The 15,309-nt window shown below is 32.2% G+C and overlaps 1 protein-coding gene across 1 annotated transcript; it reads left to right on the top strand.

The window, feature by feature from the left end:
• The first annotated feature begins 2,105 nt into the window (after positions 1–2,105).
• On the top strand, positions 2,106–13,089 carry LOC145329902 (uncharacterized). The gene is made up of 6 exons (XM_080174354.1): positions 2,106–2,385; positions 4,789–4,856; positions 6,189–6,275; positions 9,012–9,062; positions 11,904–11,990; positions 12,586–13,089. Exons 1-6 carry the CDS (start codon positions 2,340–2,342, stop codon positions 12,682–12,684), a joined length of 438 nt encoding a protein of 145 aa, XP_080030480.1. The 5' UTR covers positions 2,106–2,339; the 3' UTR covers positions 12,685–13,089.
• The last annotated feature ends 2,220 nt before the right edge of the window (positions 13,090–15,309 follow it).

The raw sequence follows: 15,309 nt of genomic DNA, 5'->3' as shown, positions 1-15,309 counted from the left end.
AACTTTTTCTCCAATGATTTTAATATTCTTATAATAAATTAACAGGATGTTTATCTGTGTGTTTGTATGTTTGTACCGAAGGATCTCACAAACCGCTGAACCGATCGGGTTATTCTTAACAGGGTAGCTTCTCATAGGTCCCAGGAAAGGTTTAGAACTATTTTGGGGGAGGGTACCACAACTCTCCCGAGATAAATAAAAAAAATATAAAAATATTACTTAAAGACTTGAACGCAACATAGAAAATAATTACATACTTGAAATAAAAAAAAAAACATTCCACTAAAGGCCTCTGAGGGCGTAGCCGCTAGTAAAGGGCTAATTTTGTTTCTCATTCAAATGTTAAGCAATTTAATGTCCATTGTCTTGTCCCTATAAGATCCCAGATTGTTTCGGTGGAAGGAATTCTGCACAAAATTAAGACAGGGGGGATATCTTCTTCTACTACCTCTCTTCCTTTGGCGCGCATTTACCTAGCCCTACCCCTGGCCTGTCCAATTACCTAGCCCTACCCCTGACCTATCCCATTGACCCACTCCCTCTCCTCTGTAACTATACCATGAAATATCTATGGAACTACATATATAGCTAAATATCTAAATCTTAGGATATATACAATGTTTTTAATCTATTCTAGATTACACAAAATGAATTAATTCTAATGATTTAATGAATGTCAGATACGAAAAAAAAATTGTATGCAATTTTGCATTATGAATGAAAGATGAATACATAAGCATATTTGATCAACTTTAAAAACAATTCCTTTCAGAGCTTACCCTTCAAAAAAGATAAATATGTTACTGTTTTTAGATATAAAAAATCCACCTACGCTTTTAAAACCTAACATTTTAATTGAGATGTTATGTATTTCATGACATGCCTTGAAAAAATTGATTATTTTATTGTTGTTTAAATGATTTATTCATTTTACAGAAAAAAATCATACATAATACAATAAGAAAAATAGGAATATTTAACTAACAAACCTTAAGTACAGATGGCAAGTAATGATTATCATGAAGCATTATTTTCAAATCTAAATTTGTGGTATAATTTTACTGTGTCATATTTTACCCACTACCCACCCACCAGTCTATCTCATAAGAAAATGACAGTTTCAATAAACAATTCATTTCAGAAATCACAGCATTCTTGTCATCCTTTAACTACTGTGAGTCTGTGACTGTAGTGTAATTAGAATAAAAAGAATTTTTTGAAAACTCCATTTATGTGGTTACAACACCAACAACAACCTATGCAAAACTCCTCGATAAAATACCAGAGATAAAATTATATAGAATAATTTAAATGATATATTATAAACTGACAAAGAATAGATTAATAATGAAAATTTTTTCTGTAAAATATATCCTATAAAAAAAATTTCTAGTTGAACCTAAAGATCTCGGAAAATACTCATGATTGGTTGTACAATACAGGGTAGCTTTATACATATCATCAAGTGGTTTAGGCTATTTTGCTGACCTTTTCTGCCCTTCTTCATAGAGGCTAGGGGCGGAGCAGCAAGTTTATTTATAATACAACAGTTACATGTTAAGGCTGAAATTGATCTAGAACATTAAAAAGTTGTTTTCTAACACTTAATAAGTTACCTTTAATGTTTTTTTTATTTTATTTCTAAAATCTTTGTTTAAACTATGTGGTTATTATAAATGCATAATAAACATATTTAAAAAAAAACAATAAATATATTTTTAAAACATAATCTCCACGTCTTTTTTACATGCAATTTTCATATTATGTGTTTTACCAATACAAAATAGTTATAATTAATAGTAATAAACATATGTTTACAATTTTTATATTTTTTTCGGCTTTGAAATTTTCTTTTAGCATGGCACATAAAAAGCTTAATGAATAGGGAAACAATTTTGCTAAAAGTTGATTTTAAATTCAATGAGTAAGGCTAACCTTTAAAATTACAATAACATAAAGCTATAGATATATAAATTGTTTCATTGATAATTTGATTGATAAAAAAAACAGGTGCCTTTCATAATAATCTATTTGTTAGGGATCCATATATACGTATATGCAATTCTTAAGGACCTGTTCTATAGACTTATAAGTAGATTAATCACAAAAGAGTTTATATTCTGTGAAGTCTTTTACTTTTTGTTATTTAACAGAAGGAAGATAATTAAACAGTCCACCTTTAGTGTTTATCTTTTTCTTTTAGTTTATTTTAAAGGTGCGGGCGAGCGGTGGAATTTAATGTACATGTGATTTGTAAATGAATATACCTTCATAAAATAAAATAAAGACAAACAGTTTTATCAGTGAATTAAAGCATTTTTGTTATTATTTTTAATAAAATGGCTTCAAAGTTAGCTTTATTGGCCAAAGTAGCAAATGTTAAAGGTTTGTGTTTTTGTTTTCTTAAGAAGAACGGTTTTTTAAATACATTTTTTTTCTTTTTATATTGTTTTTTGATATTTTGTATTATAATTTTAGTAAAAAACCTGAACATTTTAATAACATTTGTAGTAGAAAGAGTTTTTTTTACTCAACATATTTTGAAAACTACATTTTAAAAGGTTCTTACTATTGAGCAAAGAAATACGGTTAAATGGTTTATAATTGTCATATTTATAACTACCGGGTAAGCCAACAAAGATCTTGAGGCATTGGAGGGTAAGAATGGATGGAAATCGAACCCCAGCTTTCATTATATATTTTTATACATTTTTCCAGAGGCGATTTCTTAATGGGTCATCTTCCCTAATATAGTTTAATAACCTTCCATGGACCTATGATAAGCCAATATGCTAAGGATAAACATGTAGGTTCTCCAGTTATCTAGATCTTAAGATACAAACATTCAGACAGACAGATAGACATTCTGTTACTTTTATGAGCATAGTGATGCTTCACTGCTTGCTTTGCTAGCTGCTAATCCTTGTTAAGAGCGACGCTTTTATACATATCATAGGATGTGTGTTGTCTTTCTTATTAATATTGCTTTTTATATGCATTTATATGCATTAAGAAATCTATAACAATTTAAAAATTCAGACGTCTTTTTGCAACATTTCGATATTTTTGGCGTTTTGTCAACAAATTTTTGCGTTTATGAAGTAGCCATAATGATTTTTATTTTAAATTGTGATTCCTTTGATGATTAAACATCTGTGTAATAACATCTTTGGGGCAAATATGTTCAAATTATGCAACTTTTGTTGAACTGAAAAAAAACATCAATCTATAATACAAAGTAGAACGATGTCTGTCTGTTTGTGTGTGTGTTTGTTTGTCTGTTTGTTTGTAGCGAAGGATCTCGCTAACCGCTGAACCGATCGGGTTCTCCTTTACAGGGTAGCTTCTCATAGGTCCCGGGAAGGTTTATAACTATTTTCTTGGGAGTTGGGACACCCCCAACCCCCCCCCCCAAAAAAAAATGAAAAATACCCCCCCAAATAAAATAAAAAATTTTCTTATTAAAACTAAAACAGTTGGGTCTACTACCCACCCCCCAAAAAAAAAAAAATCCCCCCACCAATTTTTTTTTTAAATTTTCTTTTAAATCTTAAATACGAAAAATTTGTTTTATCAAACCTCTTGGGGCAAAGCCCCTAGAGGCTAGGGGCGAAGCCGCTAGTATTTAAATATAATAATACTCTTTAATTTTTAGCTTCTTTTATATGGATATTAGCATACCGGTTTATTGAGAATTGATTAGTAATAACTAATAACATTGTAATGAGTCAAGAAAAAAAGAGAACAATAGTGTCTGGTTATTAATTACCTTTATCACTTTTATTAACATACATAACGAGTACAATTATATGCACTACTATCGGGGGGCATTTTTAAATTTTTTGATGTGGGGTTTAATTATTTTCTAAGGGCGATTTTTCTTGGGAGGGTGGTGGTACCCTCCCACAAAATAATTATAAACATTCCCAGGACCTATGAGAAGCAACCATATAAAGGAGAACAATATTGGTTCAGCGGTAAGTGAGATCCTTCGGTACAGACATATTTACATACAGACAGACAAAGCTCCTGTGTCTTTATTATTAGGATAGCACAGCAATTTAGACGCAAAAATTTAAGAGTAAAAACAAAAAATCAGCTAACAATCTTTAATAACGACCAAGTAAATCTTAAAATCCATTTTTGATTTCAATAAAGCATGATCAGCAGACCGACGGACAAAGAGAGTTGTATACTTGCTGCACATTGGTAAGAGGAATACTCACACATAAATTCAGCCATCTATTTACACTTCTAAGCGTTAAAGACTAATAGACTGGCGGACAAAGTGAGTTAAAGTGTACCTTTCTTACTATATAAGTAGTTTCTATTGAAGAGTTATTTTTCTATCGAAAACAAGGATGCCAACATTGATGAAAAGCGAACCTTAATAATTAAATGAACGAACGCTGACATTTAAAGAGTATCAGATCTTTTATTATTGAAAAAACAGAATACTAATTTGTTGGGCGTTTTCCCTCTAATTGACATATTAAGCACAGGACCCCACCTCCTTAAGTAAATTGAAGAATGGGGTGGGTAATTTTTCGTTTGAAGGTTTATTACTTTTGGTCAGGTTAAGTTCTGGGTTCTGGGTAGTCTCGAATGGTCTTGGCCTCTTCTAGGGGTAGGCATAGGGAAAAAAACCTTTCCTACTCTTTAGTTATTTTTTAAAGAGGGGGGGGGGGGTGTTCGACAGGCACTTTGTAGGAAAGCACCTTTTGTTAATATTATCCATTTTAAACATTCTTACTTTCATTCGAAGTAACAGGTTCTTATTATTTTTAGATTTGACAAGCGGAATATTTGGTTCTGATGACCCGGAGCCGGTACCACCTTCAGAAAAAGAGTTACAGGTAATTTTGCCCTGCAGGGCTCCATGTCTGGTTCTCATGACCCTGAACCCATACCGCCATCAGAAAAAAAGAATTACAGGTAATCATGCCCTGCAGGGCTCCATGTCTGGTTCTGATGATTCTGAACCTGTACCACCATCAGAAAAAGAATTACAGGTAATCATGCCCTGCAGGGCTCCATGTCTGGTTCTGATGATTCTGAACCTGTACCACCATCAGAAAAAGAATTACAGGTAATGTTGCCCTGCAGGGCTCCATGTCTGGTTCTGATGATTCTGAACCTGTACCACTATCAGAAAAAGAATTACAGGTAATGTTGCCCTGCAGGGCTCCATGTCTGGTTCTGATGATTCTGAACCTGTACCACCATCAGAAAAAGAATTACAGGTAATGTTGCCCTGCAGGGCTCCATGTCTGGTTCTGATGATTCTGAACCTGTACCACCATCAGAAAAAGAATTACAGGTAATGTTGCCCTGCAGGGCTCCATGTCTGGTTCTGATGATTCTGAACCTGTACCACCATCTGAAAAAGAATTACAGGTAATGATGTTTCACAGGGCTCCATATCTGGTTCTGATAACCCTGAACTCATACCACCTTTACCATCAAATACAAATACAAAAGCAGAGTTGTGGGATGAATTAAGAAAAGAAGCGACCCAAATAAACCTATTTCAAACATAACTGCAACATAAATACAAAGTTACAGATAGGAAAACTAAATGCTTTTCATGTATTTTTAAGATCCACTGAAAAAGTAAAAACATTCACTGAATCTAAATTAAGAGGCCTTTAAAAAATATAATTTTCTATAATATAGATCAATTAAAAGTCAAATTAAAATTAAAATAGCAAATTATCCTCAATAAAATAATCAGAAATCGTATTTATATATTTAGTAGCAAAGCTATTCAATAATTCACTTTGTCTGTCCGTTAGTTCGTCAGGTAATCCTATACAGAAAATATGATTTTATCGTCTGTTATTGAAAATAGACAGCTGAAATTAGACATGGTTATCTATTCTATACATTTTTAATCCATCTGTCTGTTGTCAAAATACATAAACCTTATTTTTTCTCTCATATTATCTATCTTTTTTTATGACATCTGAATATCTGCTCAGTAGGTCCTTTGTCCATAGTAGTCCTTTGCCGTAGTCCCCAAACAAATACCAAACTGTTATTGATATTTTGTTTTTCAGTTTTTCCTATCTGCTGTAAGCTGTGTCAGTATTGCGCTGAGAACCAGATCTAATCCAGCGGATACTAATCAGTTTCAAAGCCATACTGGAAATAGTTTTGTGGCATTAACATCCTTGTATAATTATTAGGACGAAAAGAAAAGAAAAGAAGCCCAGAAATTGGCTGAAGAAGAAAGAAAGAAACGCCAGTTAAAACAAGAATATCAGAGAGAAAAACTAAGCCATACAAACAGTATATTAATAATCACTTTTAAAACACATATTTTTTGAATGAAAAAAAAAGCTTCTATTAAAGATATCATATAAAAAATCATTTGGGATTTTTTAGTGCTACACTTCAATCGAATAAAATGCATTATTTTCAGGGAGGGAGGGGATATTGGGCTTGTTATTACACTAGTCCCCTAAGTTTTACAATAACGTTTCCTTAACAGCTTTGGGAACTTTTTATTAAATATTGATTGGTAGGTTTATTAAGTTGAGTGTCCAAACGTTTTAGCCACTAATTGTACAGAATGGGTAATTTTGTGTATCATCAATGGGAATGTAAATTTATTTATCGGCCATTGTCTTATCCCTTTAGATCACAACTTTTTACTCAAAGACGTCAAGGTTGGGGAAAAGAGTGTTTACCCAGCTTAAACGTTTAAATTCTTTTTTTACCCCCTGAAATTAAAAAATATACAAGAGATATTTATTTCTATTTCATTTCTTATTATGATTTTCATTTGTTCTGAGCTTAAAGCTAATAGAATATATACAAATATACATATAGTTATAGCAGGGAGGTCCAATAGGGGGTAAAGGGGTTATTACCATCCCCCAAAACAATTTTTTTTCAAATTTTGCACAAACATTATGGATTTACACCTTCCCAAAGAAAAATCAAAAGGGTAATTCTATCCCCGATGTAAAAATTTTGAGGTTTAAAATTTTTTGAATAACCCCCCTTTTTGAGATATTTAGCCTACCTCCCAAAAAATGCTTGGACGTCCTTGGGTTGTAGTTACCATAATTCTAAAAACGTAAGTTTATATTAGGACTAATTATGTTTTTTGCAAATATTAAATAATAAACATTGAAGACTCTTAAGTGAAGTATTATGTAATTTAAAAGTTCGTTCAAGTGTTTTACATCCACAAATACTGAGAAAAATTGCATAAATTACAGAAATAAATAGACTGTTATGTAGGATTAAAATTGTTGTCAGCAAAATTTGCACATTTGATCCTGTGTAAGGACTTGTAATCAAAAAATTGAAATGCCATAAGTTTGATTTTTTGGGTCGAAATTTCTTACACTTCTTTGTTTTAATAATCATAGAAAAATTTCTGCAATACGATACGGTACATGATTTTTTTAAGTATGACTTAGCACCGGTTGTAATATAGCAGATTTTAATGGGTTTCGAAATCATATTATAAAAATTAATATTATAATTGTGACAAGTTGATGTTTTGTTAGTTTACCTCTTTTTCTCAAAAATAATAAATTTTATTCCGCTGGGAGGGAGGGAGGGGTTTAATACACAAGTCCTAAAGTTTTATAATAATAATGTTTTCTTATTCGTTGTCTTAACAACTTTGGGGACTTTATTGAATTTTGATTGGTTGGTTCATAAAATGACTGTCCAATCGTTTCAGCCACTAATTGTAATCTACATAAGGGTTAATTTTGTGTAACATTATTAGGATTGACATCAATTTATCGGCCATTGTCTTATACCTTTAAATCTCTGTTCGTTCCGCCTTTCTAGATTTGATTTGTAATTTGTATTTTATAAACATGAAATTATTTAAACCTTGTATTTGTATATTATTTGCAAATTTTCCATATTAGTTTTGTAGAATTTAAGTTCAATTATTATTAACTTTAGTTAGTAGCGAGAAATAAGTTTTACTACATAGAACAGCATATTAAAAATTTTCTAAACAGATTTTTATTTATTTTTTTGTTTGTTGGGTAAGTCAACCTTTCCAAAGTCTATTTAAGTCTATTTAGGCCTAATCACTTAGATATTTGAAATGTATTTCATTTTTTGGTATTGTAATATTGACCATAATATATTAAACGTTTTATAGCTGTATTTTCTTTTGAAAGGTAAACGAGAATCGAGTATCGAGAAATAGGTTTTACTACATAGAACAGCATAGTAAAAATTTTCTAAACAGATTTTATTTTTTTAATTTTTTGTTGGGTAAGTCAACCCTTCCAAAGTCTATTTAATGCCCCTAAATACTTTAGGCCTAATCACCTAGATATTTGAAAGGTATTTCATTTTTTGGTATTGTAATATTGACCATAATCTATTAAACGTTTTATAGCTGTATTTTCCTTTTAAAAGGTAAACGAGAATCGAGTATCGAGAAATAGGTTTTACTACATAGAACAGCATAGTAAAAATTTTCTAAACAGATTTTAATTTTTTTCTTTTTTGTTGGGTAAGTCAACCCTTCCAAAGTCTATTTAATGCCCCTAAATACTTTAGGCCTAATCACCTAGATATTTGAAAGGTATTTCATTTTTTGGTATTGTAATATTGACCATAATCTATTAAACGTTTTATAGCTGTATTTTTCTTTTGAAAAGTAATATGATGTCTGTCTGCCTGTGGCGAAGGATTTCGCTAACCACAAAACTGATATCATAGTTCCACTTATTAGTAAATATGCTAATAGTTATTTCCTGCATCGTATTATAAACAGCTTTCTGCGAACATAAAATATAGGTACAATTATAAGATTAATACCAGTTTTTTTTTGTGTATTTTTATATTCTTAGAAAACTGGATATGATACGATGCTAGACATAATTTTTCAGTATGGCGGAGAACCGGTTATAATCTACCGGATATTAATCGGTTATGAAGCGATACGAGAAATATCTTTCTTGAAACTACCAACTTAGTTTTAATGATTATTAATCTTATTTTAATTAAAATAGAACATTTAGGTTCGAGACAATATTCGACAAAAATATGGAATTCAGAAACAAACTTCAAAGGTAAAATCCATTAACAAAAGATATTTGACAACTTTGGAGACTTTTATTAAATTGGTTGGTTCATTTAGTTGAATTTCCAAACGTTTGAACTACTAATTGAAATCTACGGAAGGGATAATATTATGTATCATCATTAGGGATGTATGGTACATCAATTTATCGGCCTTTGTCGTAGCCCTTAAGAGTCCTGATAGAAATTTCAGGGCTCGGCGATAGCTTTCGAAAACATTATTTCGAAATAAATAGTATATGTATTTAACCTTGTATTTTGTTATCAAGGATGATAACTTCCTTAAAACTAAAAAAAATAGCTCAACATAACTTTCTGTTCTGCATTTTTGGTTAGATTGAAGAACTTTTTACTGCAATAATAAAAAGAGGGTCTTATTTTGATAAGGAGGGTTTTCGTAATAAAATACACCCCCCTTCAGTATTTTGTGTTCTTATATAGCGGATACGTCTCTAGTGGCCTCTAGGAGCACTTGCCGTAGTTGGGGGGTTGAATTCGATCCCACATTTTTAAATTTGGGTTTCAAAAAGTAAATGTATAAACAAAATTTTAATGATCAATTTTCAGGGGCGAGTTTTAGTTTGGTTTTCACTGCACCCCCCCCCCCCCCCACCACCACCACTCCCCTCCCCAAATAGTTATAAACACTCCCATATAAACCATATCAGTCCATGCAGCAGTATGCTATATCTTTAAGGGCAGACAGACAGACGACCTGTTACTTCGAAATAAGGAAATATCAGAATAGGGCATATAATGATACTATTGATAAAGAAAGTTAGATACCCAATGCTTTGATTGCACCAATAGGAATACAGTGTAGGAACAATCCGGCCATATTATTGGTTTGAAAGTGTCCACTCTTTGGTATGAAAGGGGGGAAGTTTTTTTTTCATCTGTAAGATAAGTCAGTACATTAGATAGTCGAGTTTCTCAGGACAAGTGTATAATTGATCATCTAGGCTTATAATTATTACGCTGTACTTAACGACAAGAATAATAAGTAGACTAACTTTAATTATAGAAAAGCTTCGCTTTAAACAAAAAAAATTATGCTGGTAGCAATTACTAACTTTATCAGTATCAAAGGATAATTTTATACAAAGAATAACGGAATCTTAATGTTTATTACTTGCACCTGCGCCCATAGTCTAGAGTTTCTACATTTAGTGTCGGTCCGTCCGTCCAAAACGAATGGCTTTTATGGTTATTTAACCCTTTACGGTCGGGGGGGGGGGGGGGGCGTTGAACGCCGTTTTTTTCTATCTCATTTTCTGTGTGTGAAAGATAAAGAGCCCAAACTGCTTGACTTTTTAAGTGTGGGTATGAGACATAACTGAGAGTTGAAATTTTTTGAATATCTCCATCCTGGCGGGCACAGGATGCCAGCAAACCTGGCAGGGTCTTCCAAGTAAAGAGCAAAAATATTTTTTTGACTTAAACAAAGCATTTTATCTTACCAAAAAACTAAAATATCCTCTAGTAGTACATCCTCATATTAAATACAGGTGTTCAAGTCAATTTTAGGTTCCAGGTATGATCCTGCAGGTCCTGATCCTCCAGGTCTCCAGAAATCTTTAAAAGGCTCCTGTGGCCGCAATTTTTGACTTATAGACTTCAAATTTAAAACTTAAGCTTATCTTACATGTCTACATAATGTATTAAAATCTCATAAAGATCCGCCGCCGTTTTCCCGCCGATCGCCGACTGCGGCGGCTGGCATCTGCCAAGTACAGCTGCGGCCGCTAAAATTATACTTTGATATTTCAAATATAAAATTTATATAAAGATAAACATTTTCTGCTAAAAAAGTTTTATTCTAGCTTCAAAAATAAAAAAATTACAGCCGTTTGAAAATTATAAGTAAAAAAGGACCTAAAAACAAAGGTTGTTAAATAAAAGGGTGAAGGAAGCAAAAATTGACCTTGACTTACTTAAGGTCGGAAATTTATCATAACACAGGGGACTTGCACAAAATTTTTTAGCCCTTTAGCTCTAAAAGGAACTGAGATAATAGGGGGGGGGGGCGTTGAACGCCCCCCCCCCCCCGACTGATTAAGGTGCGGCAAGGGGCCCGACTGTAAGGGGTTAAGCAGTTTAACAATTAGGTATAACTTTAGATTATGTAATTGTCCTATTGTTGTGAGTTTTGCAATAGGGATTCCTTGGAAGACATGGAACAAACGAAGTATCTCTATATTTAGTCAAAACTATAAAACATCTTGTCTAAGCTATTTTTAAGTATGGTTACATCGGTTTATTGTTCTGACTTCAAAATCAGAGCTGGATCTTTAAATCGTTTAGTGGTGCGCTAAATCGGGGCGATCCAGTTCACCCCGGTTTGGCGCGGCAATGGCACTCAACGCCACTGGGCGCGCTGGTTCGCCCATTCCATTTTGATTTAAAGATTGAAATCTAATAATATCTAGGTGCGCCGAACTGGATCGCCCCGATTTAGCATACCACTAACAATTTAAAGATCCAGCTCAGATCTTTATTTATCATTCTATCATGTTGTTTGTCCATCGCTTCTATGTATGTTCTCATCAATGTTTTATCATTATATTACAGTAATAGGATGTCTATCGGTTAGTCTATCTGTTTGTGTAGCTTAATATCTGTACCGATATGGTTCTCCTTTACAGTAAAGCTTTTAAAGGTCCAGGAAAAGTTTATTATTATAATAGAGAAGGATTCCTCCACCCTCCCATGAGAAATTGCCTTGCAAGAAATAGCCCCCCCCCCCCCTTAATTTCTTCGGAATACCTATCTCCTTCTCTGAAGTTCCAGTAAGGGCTTATAGATGCTATTAATCTAATAAAATTTTGTAGGTTGACCGCAGCAACCTAAAAGAATTAGCCAAGGAGTATGGACTAGATGAGGAAACAACCAGAGAATGGCAACAAAAAGTGCAAGAGGTACATACATTAGTTATTTATCGCATCGTTTTATAGGCATCTTTCCGCGGATAGTAAAATGATAAATTATAAGATTAAATACGGTTTGATAATAATGATACTTTTTATTTTAGTACTTGGGGACTATTGTCCAAAAAATGTCGTTATTATGTTATTTGATTTGATTGATCGGTTGACTAAATATATCCAAATATATTTGTATGCAAGGAATTCAAGTTTAAATTTGGTGAATTATTGTGTCTGATTGACCATCTAGGCTACTAACCTATTAACTCATGCATGTAATCTATAAAACAGGAGGTTTATTTATTTGGCAAGTTATATGAAGTGATGGGTCAATAAATATAAAGCTAGCTGCCCAATATCTCGAAGAGAGAAAATACTCTTGATAATCAGATTTTCATGTTCTTTAGTAAAGTGATGCAGGCAGGAGGCTAAAATAACGATACCCCAACTCCAACCCCTTTACCACATCCCCTCCCCTGTCCAATAAATGACGTCCATGTTAGCAACCTAAATTGATGACAAGTTTTTCTTGTATCCACATATATTCTATATCCATTAAATACTTTTTCTATAATTTGTTCCATTTAAGGAGGAAGACCAGCGAGAGGTTTCCAAGCAGAAGATAGAGAAAAAGCTGGAGACAAGAAGAAAAAAGAAAGAGCTAAAAGAAAAGTGTCACCCACAATAATGTAGAAACACCATATACCAAATTTATTAAAATAAAACCAGCAAAGTTTTAATTACATGGCCCTAGAATGGCTTCAAAACCGGTTAATATCAGCTGGATTAGAGTTGGTTCTGAGCCATACTGAAAAATTAGTATCATATTAAATTATGGACATTTCCCAAGAAAAATTTTAAAAACATAAAATAAATTCCAGTGTTTTGGCTTGGGCATTTGTCCGCTCGCGCCATCAAAACTGGAATTATTTTATTTATTTGCTGCTATACGCGGAAAGCTGTCTATACGACGTGATAAAAAAAAACTATTTTTGGACTAATTCGCAAATATCATACAAGTATAATTTGATTAAATATTATTGTCATATTGCCAAAAATGCAGTTTTTACAATAGAATTAATGGGTGCTTGCTTACATGTGAAGACCGGAGCACCGAAAACCCCCCCCCCCGCTTAGTTTTGACAAAAATCAAAAATAAGGGGGGGGTAGTTTTTTAACCCCCCGCTTAGTTTTGACAAAAATCAAAAATAAGGGGGGGGTAGTTTTTAACCCCCCCCTTAATTTTGATGAAAATCAAAAATAAGGGGGGGGTAGTTTTTTCACTGTACAACACGCCAGAAAGTTGAGTGAGGTAAATCAAGTAAATCCAGTATACCAGAGGGGAAACCTTATTACAGGGATATTCATGTTTTGGGGCATAATTTCCTTATTTATTTATTTATTTTCCCAGTAAAAGGTTTTAATTTTGTGCGCACAAAATTAAAACCTTTTACTGGGAAAATAAATAAATAAATAAGGAAATTATGCCCCAAAACATGAATATCCCTGTAATAAGGTTTCCCTTCTGGTATACTAGATTTACTTGATTTACCTCACTCAACTTTCTGGCGTAATGTACAGTGAAAAAACTACCCCCCCCTTATTTTTGATTTTCTTCAAAATTAAGGGGGGGGTTTTGAACAAAAAGTCTTTGCCTTTCCCTGCACTTTTCCTCCTTGCCATTTTCCAGACATTAAAAAACTACCCCCCCCTTATTTTTGATTTTTGTCAAAACTAAGCGGGGGGGGGGGGTTTTCGGTGCTCCAGTCTACCACATGTAAGCAAGTACCAATTAATGCTTTTGGAAGAGTAAAAAAGTTTTCATAAAATCTAATCTTGTTTAAAAGTAAGGTTAAGAAAAGTCCTGTAAACTTTTTTTCGAAATTCGTTTCTTGATTGATTTTGTTTTATTATATATATTAATATCCAAAATTTATAATAAATGATTTGTGGTAAAGAGATTTCTTTCAGCGATTTGTAATTAATAAAAATATTCTTATAAATTGAAATTAATCGGCTTAAATTGATTTAATCAAAGTTAAACTTCATTTGACGTTTTTTCTAAGATATTCAATACAAATTTTCTTTGTTGATATTTTAATCTCTATTGGATGTTTTCAATTATTTAATTAATGTTTTTGTACTGTAAAAAATATTAATTCTTAAACTTTTAATACAAATATTTAGTATAATTTTATCCTCCAATAATAGGATAAACAAAAAATGAAAAGAAACTTTTAAAGAGATTTTCATGTTACTTGCTAGAAAACTTCAATTCATTTTTTATATACATCTCTGAATACATTAAAAATAGAAAAATAGCTAAAGAAATTGTAAAAACAATTTTTTACAGTGTTAACATTTTTTTCAAATTTCATTTCCTGTATCATCTTGTGATTTCTACTCAGTATTAATTTATTTTATACCATGTATTTGCTACAGATATGTGTGCGTTAAGAGAGGGGGAGGGATGGAGGTTTTTTTAAAGACACTAATTGAATTTCTTAATTCAAACTTTGCCCAAAAATTTGCAGTCTATTGTCCACCCCTCCCTTATTTATTAATACACATAAATAATATTTTTCTATGTATTGTATACCATTAAATTTATGCGATTTTTTATGAAAATTAGACATTTTTTTACTATAAATAAAAATATTGTTATAATATTATATTATAATTGTTAGATGTGAAGCTACTATTCAAGTCTTACATGTATGTAATCCAGCGTTTAAAGTCCAAGTCACCCAAAAGTAACAGCAGCTTATCCTTTTTACAAAGCGGGCGGAGCTAAATATTTTGTCTAATTCATGAAAGATTTAGGTCCTTTCTATTGAAAGTTTAGATAGATTTTTTGAAGGTCCATCCTTATTTTCGTTTCATTCAAAACTAAATGGGGGATGGGGGGGGGGGTGTATATTGATACTTTGTTTAAAAGTGCTTTTTTTCTAAATATTCATATAAAAATTTTGATTGTAGATGATTTTAATTTTTCAACTTTCTACATCCATCATTTTTTCAGGGATACGTTAATGGAGTATATTAAACTCCCCTTCTCCCCCTTTCTATCTTCGAGAAAATTTTTTCGTTTTAAAAATAGAGATAATCTAGAAACATACTCTCCAGATCAGCCAATAGGGTAACATTTAAGATATGTCATTTTTCCAGTTCGTTCGCATTATAAGTCCTCTAAAATTTTGATAAAGCTTTTATGGGTAAATTATTTCGTATAAAAATGCCTTCTTTCGTATAATTTAACAGAAAATTTCGTCGCCTGTATCTCGTATATATCAGGTTTTTGTCTGCAAAAAAT

The sequence above is a fragment of the Acartia tonsa genome, chromosome 10, assembly GCF_053477335.1.
Source record: "Acartia tonsa isolate MP-2025a chromosome 10, ASM5347733v1, whole genome shotgun sequence".
NCBI lineage: Eukaryota > Metazoa > Arthropoda > Copepoda > Calanoida > Acartiidae > Acartia > Acartia tonsa.
Note: the sequence above shows the minus strand (reverse complement) of the source record. Positions and strands in the feature narration are given on the sequence as shown.

What these genes read in the sequence shown, in the direction of transcription:
- LOC145329902 (XM_080174354.1), top strand. Translation starts at nt 2,340, where the DNA reads ATGGCTTCAAAGTTAGCTTTATTGGCCAAAGTAGCAAATGTTAAAG. An exon ending in AAGAATATCAGAGAGAAAAA is followed by an intron (nt 6,276 to 9,011) that starts CTAAGCCATACA and finishes TAGAACATTTAG; the next exon opens with GTTCGAGACAATATTCGACA. An exon ending in GGCAACAAAAAGTGCAAGAG is followed by an intron (nt 11,991 to 12,585) that starts GTACATACATTA and finishes GTTCCATTTAAG; the next exon opens with GAGGAAGACCAGCGAGAGGT.